The 20,947-nt window shown below is 42.2% G+C and overlaps 3 protein-coding genes across 3 annotated transcripts in view; all 3 read right to left on the bottom strand.

Moving 5' to 3' along the window:
* Positions 1–6,839, bottom strand: part of LOC117093717 (zinc finger protein 429-like) — a 412,022-nt gene extending 405,183 nt beyond the window's left edge. Inside the window, 1 exon segment of the mRNA XM_033229237.1 lies at positions 6,747–6,839. Coding sequence (XP_033085128.1) covers positions 6,747–6,749 — 3 coding nt within the window. The 5' untranslated portion in view covers positions 6,750–6,839.
* Positions 1–6,883, bottom strand: part of LOC117093751 (zinc finger protein 708-like) — a 36,827-nt gene extending 29,944 nt beyond the window's left edge. The window contains 2 exon segments of the mRNA XM_033229265.1: positions 4,364–4,456; positions 6,747–6,883. Coding sequence (XP_033085156.1) covers positions 4,364–4,456; positions 6,747–6,749 — 96 coding nt within the window. The 5' untranslated portion in view covers positions 6,750–6,883.
* LOC117093721 (zinc finger protein 100-like) overlaps positions 1–20,947 on the bottom strand; it is a 566,997-nt gene that overhangs the window by 245,740 nt on the left and 300,310 nt on the right.

Genomic DNA, 20,947 nt, shown 5'->3' with positions numbered 1-20,947 from the left:
TCATATTACTGGATGTTAATTGCTATTCTTTTAGATTAATCTGTCTTGTACTCTTTGCTGGTGCCTATGAGTGACAGAATTAGGCATCTATAGGACCACAGGGTATGAGGAGCTTTTTCCCTTCCAAAAGGGGAAACTTGAGAGCTGATGGGACTTTGGGAAACCATCCTTTTGCTACCAAGAAGCGGCTGCCTGAACTTGTAAAATATATTGCAGTTGTACTTTTTGTGCAGAAATGCAGGATAAACTTTCTGGATGTTTTCTATTCTTTTGTTTTGTTTTGTTTTTTGAGATGGAGTCTCCCTGTCACCCAGACTAGAGTGCAGTGGCACAATCTTGGCTCACTGCAACCTCTGCCTCCCAGGTTCAAGTGATTCTCCTGCCTCAGCCTCCCGAGTACCTGGGATTATAGGCATGCCCCACCACGCCTGGCTAATGTTTTGTATTTTTGGTAGAGACAGGGTTTCGTCACGTTGGCCAGGCTGGTCTTGAACTCCTGACCTCAAGCGACCCGCCCACCTCAGCCTCCCAAAGTGCTGGGATTACAGGCGTGAGCTACCACGCCCAACCTACCCAACCTAGATGTTTTCTTAAACACTAATTAATCTTAGAGATAACCCCTTTTTTGAAACTCAGAGTTACGAATGGCCCTCACCATACTGATGAGTTTTGACTGAGCTCCTGTCTACCTGAAATACAAAAGACTCTAATAGTTAAGGAAGAATATCATCGCCCCAATACAGCATGAAGTAGTTACAGAAGATGAATTTTCATCCCTCTACAACCCTTATGATTAAGGGGTTTTTTTGTACAAAAGAGGGGGGAAATGTCAGAGGCGTATTGAACCAGGGCAAATCCATTTTGAATAGGGGGTGGGAAAAAATAGGGCTGAGACCTACTGGGCTGAATTCCCACATAGTTAGGCATTCTAAGTCACAGGATAAGATAGGAGGTCAGCACACAATACAGATCATAAAGACCTGGCTAGCAAAACAGCTTGCAGTAAAGAAGCAGCATAAAACCCAACAAAACCAAGATGGTAATGTGTGTGACCTCTGGTCATCCTCACTGCTATACTCCCACCAGTGCCATGACAGTTTACAAATGCCATAAAAACATCAGGAAGTTACCCTATATGGTTTAAAATTGGGATAATAATCCACCCCTTGTTTAGCATATAATCAAGAAATAACCGGCCGGGTGCAGTGGCTCATGCCTATAATCCCGGCACTTTGGGAGGCCGATGCAGGTGGATCATGAGGTCAAGAGATGGAGACCATCCTGGCCATCACGGTGAAACTCGTCTCTACTAAAAATACAAAAATAAATTAGCTAGGTGTGGTGGTGGACGGCTGTAGTCCCAGTCAGTCAGGAGGCTGAGGCAGGAGAATCGCTTGAACCTGGGAGGCAGAAGCTGCTATGAGTCGAGATCATGCCACTGCACTCCAGCCTCGCAACAGAGCAAGACTCCATCTCAAAAAAAAAAGAAAGAACCATGAAATGGGCAACCAGTAGGCCTCTGGACTGCTCTGCCTATGGATTAAGCAATTCTTTTATTTATTTACTTTCTTAATAAACTTGCTTTCATTTTACTCTATGAACTCACCCAGAATTCTTCTCTAGAGTGAAATCCAAGGACCCTCTCTTGAGGTTTGGACTGGGACCCTTTTTTGGTAAAAACTTGGCACCTTTTCTTCTTTTTCTCATTAAAAGAGTCAGCTGTATTTGTCTTCAGTGATCTAAATAAAATTTTTCACAGACTACTGAATTTTGAGCTACCCTCAGTCTGAGCCATTATACCATGTCATTCTATATGCCTCCTAAGAACATGCTGACTTCAGGATAAAACATTCTGATCTGAAATCTGATTTTTAACCCCCCATTTGCCATTCCCCTCCATTCTTTCTAATCTTGTAGGCTCCACTCTATGAAAAAAAGCCCTTGTCTACCTAAAATTGCATTCCTTAAAGTTTTTATAATTGGTATCCCTCCTGTTGCAATCCTCTTTTTGAATTCTTTTTTTCTTTTTTTTGAGACAGATTCTCGTTCTATTGCCCAGGCTGGAGTGCAGTGGCATGATCTCGGCTCACTGCAACCTCTATCTCCTGGGTTCAAGCATTTCTCCTGTCTCACCCTCCTAAGTAGCTGGAACTACAGGTGTACGTCTCCACACCTGGATAATTTTTGTATTTTTAGTAGAGATGGGGTTTCACCATATTAGTCAGGCTGGTCTTGAACTCCTGACATCAGGTGGTATGCCTGCCTCAGCCTCACAAAGTCCTGGGATTACAGATGTGAGCTACCATGCCCGGCTCTAGAATTCAATTTTTTTTTTTTTTTTGAAATGGAGTCTCACTCTGTCACCCAGTCTGGAGTGCAGTGGCACCGTGTCAGCTCACTGCAACCTCTGACTCCTGGGTTCAACCATTTCTCCTCTCTCAGCCTCCAAAATAGCTGGGATTACAGGAACCCACCACCATGCCCAGTTAATTTTTGTATTTTTAGTAGAGATGGGGTTTCGCCATATTGGTCGGGCTGGTCTCAAACTCCTGACCTCAGGTGATCTGCCCACCTTGGTCTCCCAAAGTGCAGGGATTACAGGTATGAGCCACCACGCCTGAGTCTGGAATTCAAATTTTTTAACAGAAATCTAACTTGTAACATATTACAAAGTCTAGAAACTGCCTTAAAACAATAACAACTTCATGGTCAGTAAGACCCTCCCAGTCCCCTTTTGTCTTAACCTTAACTTATCTTCCTGTAGCTTTAAAGGACTCTGTAGCTTCTCTCAGCAGAAAGGCTTCTTCCATGACTTGAGTGAGCAGGCTGGAACACCTGCAGGAGAGGCTCTCCAGAAAAAACTAACTGGACCTTTGATAACCTCCTTTTGCAGTCTCAATATGAGCTTTAGCTCTGAGTCACTGGGTTCAAACTTTAATTTCCATGTTAGAGTTACTCACTTGGTTTTTGAAACTAAGTGTTTGAAAAATCCAAAAAAATTACTCAAACACAGTGTTCATAAAAGGGAAGAAAATGTTAAGGTGCTTACATTTTATACCTTCATAAGAAAAGTGAAAGTATTTTTCAGAAAATAAATGTATTATTTTATTAATTCCATTAAAAATCATGCAGAAAACATTTAGTCACATGGAAACACTTCTAGGCAGTACCAAGTTTCATCTCATAAAATTTAGCATAAAACTCAGAAATCAAGGTAACAGAATTCAAACAGAGATATTTGCTGTCAAAAATTTACCCTGAGAAAAAAAGGAACTGATGTTTTTATGAATCTATGTAACTCACCAATTATCCACCACATTTTCTTGTGGAAATGTATTCATTTTCTACAGCAAAAATGGAATAGAGATTTTTCCTCTTCTTTTTCTTGGTAGCATTCTAAAAACTAAGCCTTGAAATTCTGTTTGAAATCACCCAGCCATAAAAATCCACACCTGAGAAAATTTGTAAACTCACTCTGGGAAAGAAAAAGGTAAGCGAAAATTTTTGACAAATTAAATATATGATTAATTTTTTTGAAACCCACATCTTTTACGCTCTTTGTAAATATTTTTCTACCTTTCAAGCTCTACTAATATAATGCAACTTACAGCTAAAAAACTGAGATGAAAATAAGTGAATAAGTCTCAAGATGGACAAATCCAGGAATGGCAGTGCTGGTTAAATAACAGATGTGTCTGACTCATGTTTCAAGTCAGGCCATTCAATCACTGGAGAGATCCTCCACCCACTCCTGTTCGCCTACATGCTCAAGAATCACCCATTCAGGAGACACTGCACTATTTCTCGGTGACTGCCCCAGGTGCATTTTACTTTGCAAGCTCTTACGCCATCTCACTGGAGTCAGTTTGTTGTTGTTTTTGTTGTTTGTCTTTCGGGATACTATTTTTTGGTCACATACTTTTCACTTTTTTTTTACTTTTTCTTTTACTATATTTATTTCACTATCCTGCTCCCTTACAGAATCCAGGGGGCAGAAATTATTTCTGTGTTTTCCCCTCACTACCAGCATCTGATTGGCTGACAAGCAATTTATCTCCATGAAATGGAAGCTGGGTTGGTAGAAGACAATTTATTCATTATTACAATAATTATTATTATTACTATTATGAGACGGAGTTTCACTCTTGTTGCCCAGGCTAGAGTACAATGGCAGGATCTCGGCTCACCGCAACCTCTTCCTCCCAGGTTCAAGTGATTGTCCTGCCTCAGCAACCCTGAATAGCTGGAAATTCAGGCATGCACCACCATGCCCAGCTAAGTTTTTTGTATTTTTAGTAGAGACGGGGTTTCTCCATGTTTGTCAAGCTGGTCCCGAGACAATTTTAACATATCAAGGGGTTACCTTTTCAAAATAAGAGTACTCCAGAAGATTCCTCTCAGCCTCAGGGTATCCACTTGCTCCCTTGACAGGATACACTCCATATCTCAGGTCGTCCTATGGGAGAAAATAAACCAGAGCTGATATCCACTAGACACTCTAGTTGACATAACCATGGCAGATATCTCAGTTTATCCCCAGATAATACTGAAACCCAGGACCAGGAAAAAACTAAATGGTGGCTGAGGACATATCACCCCATAAATTTTCCAAAGCGGAACTCTGACCCAAAAAAATTCTGATAATATCTCTGTGCCTAAAAAGATAAAAGGAAAAAACACATTGAGATTTTTTGCAATACAGTGTGAGGGGATTATTATTTGCTTTCTTTTCATAGAAAATATTTACAAACAGATAACAAATCTTCTTAAAAGCACCATTTGTCTGGGTGTGGTGGCTCACACCTGTAATCCCCACACTTTGGGAGGCCAAGGTGGGCAGATCACCTGAGGATGGCAGTTCGAGACCACCCTGACCATCATGGAGAAACCCCATCTCTATTAAAAATACAAAATTAGCTGGGCATGGTGGCACATGCCTGTAATCCCAGCTACTTGAAGGCTGAGGCAGGACAATCACTTGAACCCGGGAGGCGGAGGTTGAGGTGAGCCGAGATCTGCCACTGCACTGCAGCCTGGGCAACAAGAGCGAAACTCCGTTAAAAAAAAAAAAAGCACCATTTAATGCTTTGCCAAAAAATAATTAATTAAAATATGGTATAAAAAGTACACTACAAAATACGTGGCCAGGCACGGTGGCTCATGCCTGTAATCCCAGCACTTTGGGAAGCCGATGCGGGCGGATCACTCGAGGTCAGGAGTTCGAGACCAGCCTGTCCAACGTGGCGAAATCCCGTCTTTACAAAAAACACAAAAATTAGCCAGGTATGATGGCGCACGCCTATAATCCCAGCTACTAGGGAGGCTGGGGCGGGAGAATTGTTTAAATCCGGGAGGCGGAGGTTGCGGTGAGCAGAGATCCTGCCATTGCACTTCAGCCTGGGAGACAGCGCGAGACTCCATCTTAAAAACAAAACAAAACAAAAAACAAAAAAACACAAATATATGACAACGTGAATTAGGGAGGAAAAGCTGGCATTTGGGAACTCCAGAAGAAATTGGAAATTTAGTATCTTACTGCAAGCCAGAATGAGGCTGGAGTAATGAGGGATGGGGGTTAGACTTAAGACCCTCCTTGGGACCCAGGTGAAAAATACAGCAGAAATTCAGTTCCCTGTGGAGTGTGAAAATAATTAAGTGGCAGGCAATTAGACTGACATGCCTCTAGTCCCTGGGTTCCTACTTTAATTAAAAAATGTAACTCAGGCGCATTATTTTTAATTACTACATTAAGAGAAACAAAATTCAGGCTTCACCAACTATAAACTGCCAATTGAGCTCCAATTACATAACCAGGAAATTTTCACCTTTAATGTACAAATTAAGAAACCACGTAACTGTACCTAACCAATTACTAAATTTGGTTTTCTTCATCATGCATTTTACAAAAGATTTTCTTTCAAGACTCTCCCATAGACCACAAACTACAAACCACAGCCTGGTGCTCTACAATTCTAGAACCACTCTTTGATTAAATTATTTATTTATTTTATTTATTTATTTTGAGGCAGTCTTGCTCTGTCGGCCAGGCTGAAGTGCAGTGGCGCGATCTCGGCTCACTGCAAGCTTTGCCTCCTGGGTTCAAGCCATTTTCCTGCCTCAGTCCCCTAGGTAGCTGGGACTACAGACGCCCGCCACCACGCCCGGCTCATTTTTTGTATTTTTAGTAGAGACGGGGATTCACGGTGTTAGCCAGGATGTTCTTGATCTCCTGACCTCGTGATCCGCCCGCCTCGGCCTTCCAAAGTGCTGGGATCAAAGGCGTGAGCCACAGCTCCCGGCCTAGAACCATTCTTCGATTAAATTCTTTTAATATTTTTGCAGTGACTCCCATTAACTTTTAACAGGAGAAAATGGGAACTGGGAACCCCACTGAACAAAGTTCTTCCCATTCATGAACCAAGTCAGGATTCTCCCCTGACGACCCTCCCATAAGTCCCTGCACAATCCGGTAGAGAAGCGGCGCTGCGAATGCAGAGATCCCCAGAGAGGGCTCCAGGCAAGGGCACAGTCACTATGCAGGGAAGAGACAGGACGCCCCGGGGCCCGGCTATCGGCGCAACCGCCATCTTATGGCTGAAGGCGACTGAGGCCGAGCCGGGCAAGGAGAACTCGGGGCGCAGATTGTGAAGCTGACTACAGGGAGGCCTGAGTCCCGCCACAGCCATTTCCCACCGGTTTCAACCAGCCCTTCCCCTCTCTCCGGATGTCGGACTCCGCACTCTCACCATTTCTAGGCTTCCAGGGGGTCCCGGCGTCTTAGCTGTGGATTCCCAATACCTGCAGGTCACAGAGCCACACAGGCTGGGCCTCTAGCAGCAGAGGACACAGAGCAGTAAAGACGAGACCTGGAACTCCAGCTGCATCTAGAGACAAAGGATCCGACAAATCCCGCCACATCCCGGAAGCCGTCCTCTTCGCTCAAGCTGCGTGCCTGATTGGACAGTTCCCAGCCCAGCTTCGCTGATTGGATAGCGTTTAAAACCCCACCCTCTCAGGCCCTGACTGACAGAAGATGTAATTAGATGCTGGGCTGAATGAAGGAAGAGTGACCGTCTAGGCTGCAGCCTTTTCAGGCAGGGCTTCCTTCCTGAGTCCACCCCAAAGGATATTTGCATTCAATCTTGTGTATAAGGTCATATGCATTTGTAAATAATACATCATATGACTATACATAAATGAAAAGGATATAATAACAAATTAAAATTTCAGGTTTTTTACCTTCCTGGCTTATGGTCCTTTGAGCAGGCAGCCTGAGATTTTAAAAAGGAGGTAATCCTCTGAAATAAAATATGAGCCACATGTGAATTTTGAATTTTCTAGTAGCCAAACTAGAAAATTAAAAAGAAATAAGGGGTCAGGCGCGGTGGCTCACGCCTGTAATCCCAGCGTTTTGGGAGTACAAGGCGGGCGGATCAAGAGGTCAGGAGTTTGAAACTAGCCTGGATAACATAGTGAAACCCCGTCTCTACTAAAAATACAAAAATTAGCCGGGCGTGGTGGCGGGCGTGTGTAATCCCAGTTACTCAGGAGGCCGAGGGAGGAGAATTGCTTGAACCCGGGAGGCGAAGGAGGTTGCAGTGAGCCAAGATGGCACCACTGCACTCCAGCCTGGGCGGACAGAGCAAGATTCCGTGTCTCGGTGGGTAAGAAAATAAAGAAAAGAAACAAGAGGCCAGGCGTGGTGGCTCACGCCTGTAATCCCAGCACTTTGGGAGGCCGAGGCTGGTGGATCACAAGATCAAGAGATTGAAACCCTCCTGGCCAACATGGTGAAACCTTGTCTCTACTAAAAAAAAATACAAAAATTAGCTGGGCGTGGTGGTGCGCACCTGTAGTCCCAGCTACTCGGTAGGCTGAGGCAGGAGAATCGCTTAAACTTGGGAGGCAGAGGTTGCAGTGAGCCAAGATGGCGCCACTGCACTCCAGCCTAGTGACAGAGTGAGACTCTGTCTCAAACAACAACAACAAAGAACAGGTTGAATTGATTGTAACAATGTAATTAACCTAATATATACAAAATATTATTTTAATGTGTGAGGAATATGTAATTATTAATGAAGTATATAAATATTTGCAACTAAATTTTTGAAAATAACTCTGTATTTTACCTTTCTAGCATATCGCTGTTCAGACCAGGCACATTCCAGACACCCAGTAGCTACACATAGCAACTCTGATGTCAGTGGTGTGAAGGGCCAGAGGCGAAGGAAGGGCCTCTCCCTACTAACATCTGTCTTCAGTTCTGAGGTTGGAACAGGTAGTGACCATAGAAGGAGCTGAGGGCAGCAGAAATAAAATAACCACAGGTAAACCACGGCTTACCACCTGTTGCCCACCTCTCTTTTAGTGATTAGGCTGTGAACATAGGATAATGGCGCTTAGGAGAAAAAAACTCTGTGTCTTCAGTTCTGCCCACACTCTTGAACTCCAATGTTTAGATACGGAGAAAATAGATTACAGGCAAACTTATTTTGCTAATTCGCCTTGACCCTAATTGCAAGGCTGTGGTTATTTGCTTTCTCCTGTGGTGTGGGAACTATGCGAATATAAACACCAATCACATGCATACATGTTTACCTGTAGTTCTGCATTACCCAACATTCTCTTTCAAGACATCCTACTTTAAATTAGGGGAAGAAATCAGTACCTAGAGGCTGCCCACTGTTAGAAGGCAACAAGTAATCAACTTGTCACTAAATCCTGGCATCCTATCTGCACTGGGTGCATGTATTAGTTAGCTATTGCAGCATAACAAATCATCCAAAACTTGCTAGTTTATAATTAAGATGGTCAGTCATTTAGGCTGGGCTGAGTGCGGCCATTATTCTGGTATCAGCTGAGCTCTTTTAGATTTGTATCATCAGCTGCTTGTCGACTAGCCAGCTGTACTTCTGAGGGTGATCTTCTGCTTCTGGGGCTGCCAACAGGGGCACCTTGCTTCTCCTCCCCATGGTATCTTATTTTTCAGCTTGCTAACATGGGCTTTATTCATGGAGATTGCAGCATTCTGAACGAAAAACAGAAGCATTCAAAACCATTTGTGCCTGGCCGCAAACTAGCCCACTGTCATGTTCACAAGTTTCTACTGCGCTGAGCAAATAAAGCCAGCCAGATCTAGGGTTTGGAAGATAGATGCTGGATCTTGATGGAAACAGCTGTAAAAGTACCGGACAATGGGCATAGATATAAGAGGGAAGAAAAATTGCTGCCATTTTGCAATCAGTATCAGTCCACCTTTTTTGCATATGTGGTATATAGTACTTCTCCATATCAACAAACATGTCCAAAGACCCACGAGTGCTAAGTGACTGGGCTAAGACTCAGGATCAACTTTATCTGACGCCAAAGCCCATGCACCTCCATAGGTCATGCTACTAAAGTAGCTGCCTTGCCCTAGATCCTTGAAATCCTGGAGAGTGACACTTCTACAGAATAAGTCAGATTCCTTTTAGGTTTGTGTTCATATACTACTGTTTATCACTGGAAATAATCATCTTAAGAAATTGCAGAAGAAGCCAGGCACAGCAGCTCATGCCTGTAATCGCTGAACTTTGGGAGGCCGAGGTGGGTGGATCATGAGGTCAGGAGTTCAAGAGTAGCCTGACCAACATGGTGAAACTCTGTCTCTACTGAAAATATAAAAATTAGCCAGGCGTGGTGGTGTGCACCTGCAATTCCAGCTACTCAGGAGGCTGAGGCAGGAAAATTACTTGAACTGGGGAGGCAGAGGTTGCAGTGAGCTGAGATTGTGCCACTGCATTCCAGACTGGGCAGCAGAGCCAGACTCTGTATCAAAAAAAAAAAAAAAAATTGCAGAAGAACACAGAGGCTCACACCTATATTTTTAGCACTTTGGGAGGCTGAGGTGGGAGAATTATGGGAGCTCAGGAGTTCCAGTGCAACCTGAGCAACATAGTAAGATTTTGCTTTCATGACAAAAATGAAGACATTAGCCAGCCATGGTGGTGCATGCCTGTAGTTGCAGCTAGTTAGGTGGCAGAGGCAGGAGGATTGCTTGAGCCTGGAAGGTCCAGGCTGCAGTGAGCCATGATTGGTTACACCACTGCAACCAGAACTGGGCAATAGAGTGAGACCCTGTTTCAAGAAAAAAAAAATTGGAGAAGCATTTTGAAAAGACATGGAATAATTTTGGGAAAAAGATGAAGGATGAGTTTAGAAAATCAAAGCTGAACAGCACATTATTTATTTTTCATCATAGAAAATATTTGAAAACTTTTAAAGAAAAAAAAAAAAAAACTTTAGGCTGGGAGCAGTGGCTCACACCTGTAATTCCAGCACTTTGGGAGGCAGAGGTGGGTGGATGATCTGATGTCAGGAGTTGGAGACCAGACTGGCCAACATGGTGAAACCCCGTCTCTACTAAAAATGCAAAAATTAGTGGGCCAGGTGTGGTGGTTCATGCCTGTAATCCCAACACTTTGGGAGGCCAAGGCAGGTGGATCACTTGAGGTCAGGAGTTCAAGACCAGCCTGGCCAATATGGTGAAACCCTGTCTCTACTAAAAATACAAAAAATTGGCCAGATGTGGTGGTGGGTTTCTGTAATCCCAGCTACTTGGGGGGCTGAGGCAGGAGAATTGCTTGAACCCAGGAGGCGGAGGTTGCAGTGGGCCAAGATCGTACCATTGCACTCCAGCCTGGGCAACAAGAGTGAGACTCCATCTCAAGGAAAAAAAAAAAAAAAAAAAATTAGCTGAGTGTGGTGGCAGGTGCCTGAAATCCCAGCTGCTCAGGAGGCTGAGGTAGGAGAAGTGATTGAACCCAGGAGGCAGAGGTTGTAGTGAGCCGAGATCATGTCACTGCATTACAGGCTGGGCAACAAGAGTGAGACTCCATCTCAAAGAAAAGAAAAAAAAAAATACAATGAGATAGACAGTTACACATTTGTAGCAGGGGACTTCAATACTCCACTGACAGCACTAGACAGATAATCAAGACAGAAAGTCAACAAAGAAACAATAAACTTAAACTATACCCATTATATCCTAGAACAAATGGACTTAACACATATTTACAGAACATTCTACCCAACAATTGCAGAATGTGTATTATTTATCAGCACATGAAACATTCTCCAAGATAGACCATATGATAGGCCACAAAACAAGTCTTAATATATTTAGGAAAATAGAAATTATGTCAAGTACTCTGTCAGATCACAGTGGAATAAAACTGGAAATCAACTATGAAAGGAACCTTCAAAACTATACAAATACATGGAAATTAAATAATCTTTTCCTGAATAATCATTTGCCAACAGTGAAATCAAGATGGAAATATAAAAGCTCTTTGAGCTGAACGATAACAGTGACAAAACTTATCAAAACTTCTGGAATACAGCAAAGGCAGTGCTAAGAAGAATGTTCATAACAATGTCTATATCAAAAAGTCGGGGCCGGGCGCGGTGGCTCAAGCCTGTAATCCCAGCACTTTGGGAGGCCGAGACGGACGGATCACCAGGTCAGGAGATCGAGACCATCCTGGCTAACACGGTGAAACCCCGTCTCTACTAAAAAATACAAAAAACTAGCCGGGCGAGGTGGCGGGCGCCTGTAGTCCCAGCTACTTGGGAGGTTGAGGCAGGAGAATGGCGTAAACCCGGGGGGCGGAGCTTGCAGTGAGCTGAGATCTGGCCACTGCACTCCAGCCTGGGTGGCAGAGCGAGACTCCGTCTCAAAAAAAAAAAAAAAAAAGTCGGAAAGAGCTCAAATTTAAAAATCTAAGCTCATACCTCAAGAAACTAGAGAAACAAAAACAAACCAAACCCAAACCCAGCAGAAAAAAAAATAACAAACAGTGCAGAAATAAATGAAATTGAAACAAAAAATTTCAAAACATAAATGAAAAAGTTTGTTTCTTTGATAATATAAACAAAATTGATAGGCCATTAGCGAGATTAACCAAGAAAAGCAGAGACAAGATTCAAATAAACTCAATTTGAAACAAAACAGGATATATTACCAGCAATCCCACAGAAACACAAAAGATTATTTAAGGCTACTATGAACATTATGAAATGTACAAACTAGAAAACCTAGAAGAGGTGAATAAATTTCTGGGAATATACAATTCTCCTAGAGTAAACCAGGAAGAAATAGAAACTCTGAACAGATCAATAACAAGTAGCAAGATTGAAACAGTAATAAATAATTGCCAACAAAAAAAGACTCTGGGACCAGATGGATTCACTGCTGAATTTTATCTGCCATTTAAACAAGAATTGGTACCAATTCTACTGAAACTATTCCAAAAAATAGAATAGGAAAGAATTCTTTCTAAATCATTCCATGAAGGCAATATCACCCTAATAACAAAACCAGGAAAAAACATAACAAGAAAAGAGAACTACACGCCAATATTCCTGATGATTATAGATGCAAAATTTTTTTTTTTTTTTGAGACAGAGTCTTGCTGTCACCCAGGCTGAAGTGCAGTGGCGCGATCTCGGCTCACTGCAAGCTTCGCCTCCCAGGTGACTTGTTTTATCTAAGACCACCAGAGCGACTTGTTTTTCTAAGACCACAAGAGCGGGCGCAAAGGAACCAGCGACTAGGCAAGGGTAGGAGCAAAACTGCAAGTTTATTTTGGTCACCTAGCTTCAGGGGAAGAAGGTGGGTAAGGAGAGGTCTGTTGGCCTCCGGCAACTGAGGCCCACAGAGTTCTCCATGCTGCCCTCGGACGGAGTTCCGGCAGTCCGACCGCAGTGGGGAAGCTGGGAAGTCCGCGCGTGGCACTGGTCCGCAGCGGCTTTTCTGGGAGTGGGAGGGCGATAGGCGGGGCACGGGCGTGTCCGGGGGCGTTCCGCAGGTGCGACCAGGTAAATCTTGGTCTCTTCAGATTGACGTCACCTGGCGCATGCCCAGTTGGTCTGCACCTTCCCGGGCGTCGGCTGCATTTTCGCGCGCGCGGGAAAAGTTGGAGGGGGGGGGATGAAGAACCCGGAAGTGCACCATCTTGCCTCCGCTCATCCAAACACCAGGTTCATGCCATTCTTCTGCCTCAGTCTCCAGAGTAACTGGGACTACAGGAGCCTGTCACTGCACCCGGTTTATTTTTTGTATTTTTAGTAGAGACAGGGTTTCACCATGGTCTCGATCTCCTAACCTCGTGATCCACCTGCCTTGGCCTCCCAAAGTGCTGGGATTACAGGTGTGAGCCACCATGCCCTGCCCAAAATTCTTAACAAAATACTAGCCAACAAAATACAATAGCATGTTAAAAAGATAATACGCAATGATAAAGTGCATCTCCTACCAGAGATGCATGAGTGGTTTAATGTACATAAATCAATAAATGTGATACACCACATAAACTGAATTAAAAACAAAAATTATATGACCATCTCAATAGTTACAGAAAAAACTTTTCACAAAATTCAGCATCCCTTTATGATTAAAACCCTCAGCAAAATCAGCATAGAGGAGACATACCTTAAGGTAATAAAAGTCATCTATGACAAACCCACAGCAAGCAATGTACTGAACAAGGAAAAGTTAAAAACATTCCCACTGAGAACTGAAACAAGGAAAGGATGGCCACTTTCACCACTTCTATCCAACATAGTACAGGAAGTCCTAGCCAGAACATTCAGACAAGAGAAAGAAATAAAGGACATCCAAATTGGTAAAGAGGAAGTGAAGCTGTTACTGTTCACTGATGATAAGATCATATACCTAGAAAACCCTAAAGACTCACCCAAAAAGCTTCTAGATGTGATAAATAAATTCAGTAAATTTTCGGGATACAAAATCAATGTACACAAATCAGTAGCACTGCTATACACCAACAGCCACCATGCTGAGAATCAAATCAAGAATTCAAACTCTTTAACAACAGCTGCAAAAAATAAAATAAAATAATCAGAAATATACCTAACTGAGGCTGGGCATGGTGGCTCACGCCTGTAATACCAGCACTTTGGGAGGCCTAGGCGGGTGGATCACCTGAGGTCAGGAGTTCAAGACCAGCCTGACCAAGATGGAGAAACCCTGTCTCTATTAAAAATACAAAATTGGCCGGGCGCGGTGGCTCAAGCCTGTAATCCCAGCACTTTGGGAGGCCGAGACGGGCGGATCACGAGGTCAGGAGATCGAGACCATCCTGGCTAATACGGTGAAACCCCGTCTCTACTAAAAATACAAAAACTAGCCGGGCGAGGTGGCGGGCGCCTGTAGTCCCAGCTACTTGGGAGGCTGAGGCAGGAGAATGGCGGAAACCCAGGAGGCGGAGCTTGCAGTGAGCTGAGATCTGGCCACTGCACTCCAGTCCAGGCGACAGAGCGAGACTCCGCCTCAAAAAAAAAAAAAAAAAAAATACAAAATTAGGTGGGCATGGTGGCGCATGCCTGTAATCTCAGCTACTCGGGAGGCTGAGGCAGGAGAGTTGCTTGATCCTGGGAGGCGGAGGTCAGGGTGACCTGAGATTGTGCCATTGCACTCCAGCCTGGGCAACGAGAGTGAAACTCCATCTCAAAAATAATAATAAATAAATAAATAAATATACCTAACTGAGGAAGTGAAAAATCTCTAAAAGAAAATCTACAAAACACTGTTGAAAGAAATCACAGGTGACACAAACAAATGGAAAAACATCTGACATTCATGGATGGGTAGAATAAATACTGTGAAAATGGCCAACCTACCAAAAGCAATCTACACATTCAAGTCAATTCTCATCAGAATAACATCATTTTTCACAGAACTTGAAAAAACAATTATAAAATTCTTATGGAACCAAAGAAAAGTATGCATAGCCAAAGTAAAACTAAGCAAAAAAACAAATCTAGAAACCTCACAATACCAAACATAAAACTGTACTACAAGGCTATAGCTACCAAAACACCATGGTACTGGTATAAAAATAGGCACATAGAGCAATAGAATAGAATAACAAACCCAGAAATAAAGCCAAATACTAACAACCAACTGATCTTTGAAAAAGCAAACAAAAGCACAAAGTGGGGGAATGAATGCCCTATTCAACAAATAATGCTGGGATAATTGGGAAGGTACATGTAGAAGAATAAAACTGGATCTTCATCTCTCATAGAAAAATCAACTCAAGATGAATTAAAGACGTAAATCTAAGACCTGAAACTAACAATTCTAGAAGATAACATCAGAAAAACTTTTGTAGACATTGGCTTAGGCAAAGGCTTCATGACCAAGAACCCAAAAGCAACTGCAATTAAATGAAGATGAATAAATGGGACTTTGATTTGTAATGCAAATCAAAAGCACAATATGATACCACCTTACTCCTGTAAGAGTGGCCAGATTGCGCCATTGCGCTACAGGGCAACAAGAGTGAAACTGTCTCAAAAAAAAAAAAAAAAAAAGAAAGGCCGTAATTTTTTTTTTTTTTTTTTTTTTTGAGACGGAGTCTTGCTCTGTTGCCCAGGCTGGAGTGCAGTGGCACGATCTCGGCTCACTGCAAGCTCCGCCTCCCAGGTTCACGCCATACTCCTGCCTCAGCCTCCCAAGTAGCTGGGACTATAGGTGCCGGCAACAATGCCCGGTTAATTTTTTTTCTTTTTTTGTATTTTTAGTAGAGACGAGGTTTCACCGTGTTAGCCAGGATGGTCGCGATCTCCTGACCTCGTGATCCACCTGCCTCGGCCTTCTAAAGTGCTGGGATTACAGGCGTAAGCCACTACGCCCGGCCTTTTTATTTTTTATTTTTTTTTGAGACTGAGTCTTGCTCTATTGCTCAGGCTGGAGTGCAGTACAATCTTGGCTCGCTGCAATCTCCGCCTCCCATGTTCAAGCGATTCTCATGCCTCAGCCTCCCGAATAGCTGGGATTACAGGCACCCACCACCATGCCTGGCTAATTTTCATATTTTTTTAGAGACGGAGTTTCACCATGTTGGCCAGGCTGGTCTTGAACTTCTGACCTCAAATGATCCACCTACCTCAGCCTCCCAAAGTTCTGGGATTACAAGCATGAGCCATTGTGCCCCACCAAGAATGGCCATAATTAAAACAACAACAACAAAAAATAGACATTGGCATGGATGTGGTTAAAAAACAAAACAAAACACTTTTACACTTTTGGTGTGAATGTAAACTAGTGCAACCACTATAAAAAAAACAGTTTGGAGATTCTTAAAAGAACTAAACGTACAACTAACATTTTATTCAGCAATCCCACTACTGGGTATCTACACACAGAAAAAGGAAGTCATATAAAAATGAAACTTGTGGGCCAGATGTGGTGGCTCCCGCCTGTAACCACAGCACTTTGGGAGGCCAAGGCAGGCTGATCACCTGAGGTCGGGAGTTAGAGACCAGCCTGACCAACATGGAGAAACCCTGTCTCTATTAAAAATACAAAATTAGCCAGGCATGGTGGCACATGCCTGTAATCCTAGCTACTTAGGAGACTGAGGCAGGAGAATTGCTTGAGCTCAGGAGGCAGAGGTTGCAGTGAGCCAACATCACGCCATTGCACTCCAGCCTGAGCAACAAGAGCAAAACTGTATCTAAAAAAAAAAAAAGAAAAAAAAAGAAACTTGCAACACGTGTATTTATAGCAGCACAATTGGCAATTGCAAAGATATGGAACTAGCCTAAATGCCCATCAACCAATGAGTAAATAATGAAAATATGGTATATATAATACTACTCAGCCATAGAAAGTAACAACATAATGGCATTTGCAGCAACATGGATGGAGCTGGGGACCATTATTCTAAGTGAAGTAACTCAGGAATGGAAAACCAAACATTGTATGTTCTCACTTATAAGTGAAAGCTAAGCTATGAGGCTGTAAAGACATATGAATTATATAATGGACTCTAGAGACTTGAGGAGAAGGATGGGAGCCGGTGAGGAATAAAAAACTACACATTGAATACAATGTACACTGCTCAGGTGATGGGTGCACCAAAATTTCAGAAATCACCAGCAAACACCACCTGTACCCCAATAACTATTAAAATAATAAGAGCAAAGAAACCCATAAGTTTAAGTTTATATATATTAGCATTTTTTTTGTTTAAGAAAGTGTCTCACTCTGTGACTTGGGATGGAGTGCAGTGGCTCCATCATGGTTCACTACGGACTCAACCTCCTAGGCTCAGGCAATCCTCCTACCTTAGCCTCCTGAATAGCTTGTACTCCAGGTGGAGGGCACTATGCCCAACTAAGTTTTGTATCTTTTGTAGAAATGGGTTTCACTATGTTGCCCAGGCTGGTCTTGAGTTTCTGGGCTTAAACAGTCTTCATGTCTTGACCTCCCACAGTGCTGGGATTACAAGTGTAAGCCACCATGACTTACTGGAATCTTATTTTATATGATGTTTAAAAAACTAAATAGATTTAGATCAGTTAGTTAACAGAAAATTTGAGAAACATCTTTTACTAAAAATATAAAATTGCTTTTGTCATAAATACTGGTATGAAACTGTTCAAAATTACTTCCTTGAGATTTCACTAAAAATTTGGTTGTTCAGAGTTAATGTGATTAACATATGTAATTAAAACTACTAGATGTAAGAAAAACAGCTCTGCATAGAGTGTATAGACAAGTAAAAAATGCTTTTTGATAAAAAAAATTGGGAACATTTCCACTAGTTTGTGTTGCGGGAAGTCGGGGACCCTGAACAGAGGGACTGGCTGGAGCCGTGGCAGAAGAACATAAATTGTGAAGACTTCATGAACTTTTATCAGTTCCCCAAATTAATACTCTTATAATTTCTTATGCCTGTCTTTACTTTAATCTCTTAATCCTGTTATCTTCATAAGCTGAGAATGTATGTCACCTCAGGACCACTATTGTACAAGTTGATTGTAAAATATGTGTGTTTGAACAATATGAAATCAGTGCACCCTGAAAAAGAACAGAATTTCAGGGAACAAGGGAAGATAACCATAAGGTCTGACTGCCTGTGGGGTTGGGCAGAATACAGCCATATTTTTCTTCTTGCAGAGAGCCTATAGACAGACGTGTGAGTAGGAGAAATATCGCTGAGTTTTTTTCCCAGCAAGGAATATTAATAATTGATAACCCTGGGGAAGGAATGCATTCCTGGGGGTAGGTCTATAGATGGCCGCTCTGGGAGTGTCTGTCTTACGTGGTTGAGATAAGGACTGAAATACACCCTGGTCACCTGCAGTACTAGGATTGGGAAATTCCAGCCTGGTAAATTCTAGTCAGACGGATCCTCTGCTCTCGAACCCTGTTTCCTGTTAAGATGTTTATCAAGATAGTGTGTGCACAGTAGGACATAGAACTTCATCAGTAATTCTAATTTTGCCTTGCCTTGTGATCTTTATTGCCCTTTGAAGCATGTGATCCTTGTGACCTACTCCCTGTTTGTACACCCCGTCCCCTTTTAAAATCCCTAATAAAAACTGGCTGGTTTTGTGGCTCGAGGTCACCATCATGGTCCTACCAATATGTGATGACACCCCCAGAGGCCCAGCTGTAAAATTTCTTTCTCTTTATTTCTCAGACCAGCCGACACTTAGGGAAAATAGAAAAGAACCTATGTGGAAATATTGGGGGCTGGTTCCCTCAATAAGTTTGAAATTAGAGATTGTTGAAAAATAAAAAGAAGGGAACATCACACATCGGGGCCTATCATGGGGAGGGGGGAGGGGGGAGGGATTGCATTGGGAGTTATACCTGATATAAATGACGAATTGATGGGTGCTGATGAGTTGATGGGTGCAGCACACCAACATGGCACAAGTATACATATGTAACAAACCTGCACGTTATGCACATGTACCCTAGAACTTAAAGTATAATAAAAAAAAAAAAAAGAAAAAGAATAGAGACAAAAATAGAATATAAAAAGTTAAAGAATTAACTATAAAAGATTGTAACACATGTATGGAAATCTAGAGTGGTCAAAAATGACAAATTTGGTGGATTTATTTATAAAGTTTTGTTAAAATTAGCTTTAGTATAGATAATACACTAATACAAAACTAAAAGTTGATTTTCTCTGGAACAAAAGTTTTATATATTAATAATATGGCAAAGTAAAATTTTTTGTTCACTTTTTGAACAAATTTGAAAACAAAGAGAGTAGAGATATAATTTTTGTCATGCTGTCTTTCTCAGGTGTTTTGACTGGAAATCTCAATCTCTTATATCAAGCAGTAAATTGTTTTGTTTTTTAAAATCCTTTTATTATCTTTTTTTTTAAGTGAATGACTATTATTTCATGGTGACATGTGATCCTACTTTGATAAAGCATTTTAACCCTTTGACATATATTTATTTATTTATTTATTTTGAGACCGAGTCTCACTCTGTCACCCAGGCTGGAGTGTAGTGATGCAATCTTGGCTCATTGCAACCTCCATCTCCTGGATTCAAGCAATTCTCCTGCCTCAGCCTCCCGAGTAGCTGGGATTACAGGTGCCCATCACCACGCCTGGCTAATGGGTACAGACAGGGTTTCACCATTTTGGCCAGGCTGGTCTTGAACTCCTGACCTCATGATCCACCAGCCTCGGCCTCCCAAAGTGCTGTGATTACAGGCATGAGCCACCGTGCCTGGCAACCCTTTGACATATTTGACAAGCTTCCAAAAATCACATTTCAGCTAAAAAATTGTCTTTGTTTTTTTTTTTTTTCTCAAAGTTTTGGATATTACAGAGGGCCAACGCAGCATCCCAAAGAGTGAAGAACAGAATTATTTGATATGGTAAATTACATGGCAAACATTGTTAAATTAAAAATAATGTTTGACTGTCTTCAACTTTTATTTTAACAAATGTTACTAATATTTATTCCAAAGGCCAGGTGTGGTGGCTCACGCCTGTAATCCCAGTACTTTGGGAGGCTGAGGCAGGTGGATCATGAGGTCAGATCGAGACCATCCTGGCCAACACGGTGAAATCCCATCTCTACTAAAATACAAAAAATTAGCCAGGCATGGTGGCGTGTGCCTGTGGTCCCTTCTACTTGGGAGGCTGAGGCAGAGGAATTGCTGGAACCCAGGAGGCAGAGATTGCAGTGATACAAGATCTTGCCACTGCACTCCAGCCTGGTGACAGAGCGAAACTCCATCTCCAAAAAAACAAAACAAAACAAAACAACAAAAAAGTATTCCAAAATTGTACACATCCTTCTTCCCTCCCTCCCTCTCCCCCATTTCCCCTCTCTCTTTCTCTGTTTATCTCTTTCTCTTTTTCTTTCTTTCTTTTTTCGTCTTGCTCTGTCACGCAGGCTGGAGTGCAATGGCATCATCTTGGCTCACTGTAACCTCTGCCTCCCGGGTTCAGGTGATTCCCCTGCCTCAGCCTCCTGAGTAGTTGGGACTACAGGTGTGTGCCACCACGCTCAGCTAATTTTTTTGTATTTTTAGTAGAGACGGGCTTTCATCATGTTGGCCAGGATGGTCTTGATCTCCTGACCTTGTGATCTGCCCACCTCGGCCTTCCAAAGTGCTGGGATTACAGGCATGAGCCACCACGCCTGGCCTACAATTTCTAAAAATCTAATATACCTGAGTATATGCTATTAGTCATAATTATGGCTACTATGATAAATTATTGTAGGCCACAGATATAATGAACTTCTTTTCATTTGTTTCTTTATAACCATTTCAAGTCATTTTTACAGTTAACAGTTTAATTCTGATGTAGTTTCTAAAAACTTCAAAAGCATGCAAAATTCTAGAGTATCCTGTCTTTAAGGAGGTTTATGAAAAGATAAAAATGGACCAGACAAATTGAGTACAGGTTTCTGATAATTTAAGGATCATATTATTTGGACTGGGTAAAGATTATATATGTTCTAATGAAGAGACTGACTCATAAAATTTATAACCCAGGCAAAATAAATATTAATTAAATATTGGGAAAATACTCTGTCACATATTTATCATAAATCAGCCAGTACTGAATTTTTCAGATATGTCATTTGAATAAACTCTGTGGTTTAAGT

The sequence above is a fragment of the Trachypithecus francoisi genome, unplaced genomic scaffold (genome assembly GCF_009764315.1).
Source record: "Trachypithecus francoisi isolate TF-2019V2 unplaced genomic scaffold, Tfra_2.0 Lachesis_group12, whole genome shotgun sequence".
In the NCBI taxonomy this organism is placed as follows: Eukaryota; Metazoa; Chordata; class Mammalia; order Primates; family Cercopithecidae; genus Trachypithecus; species Trachypithecus francoisi.
Note: the sequence above shows the minus strand (reverse complement) of the source record. Positions and strands in the feature narration are given on the sequence as shown.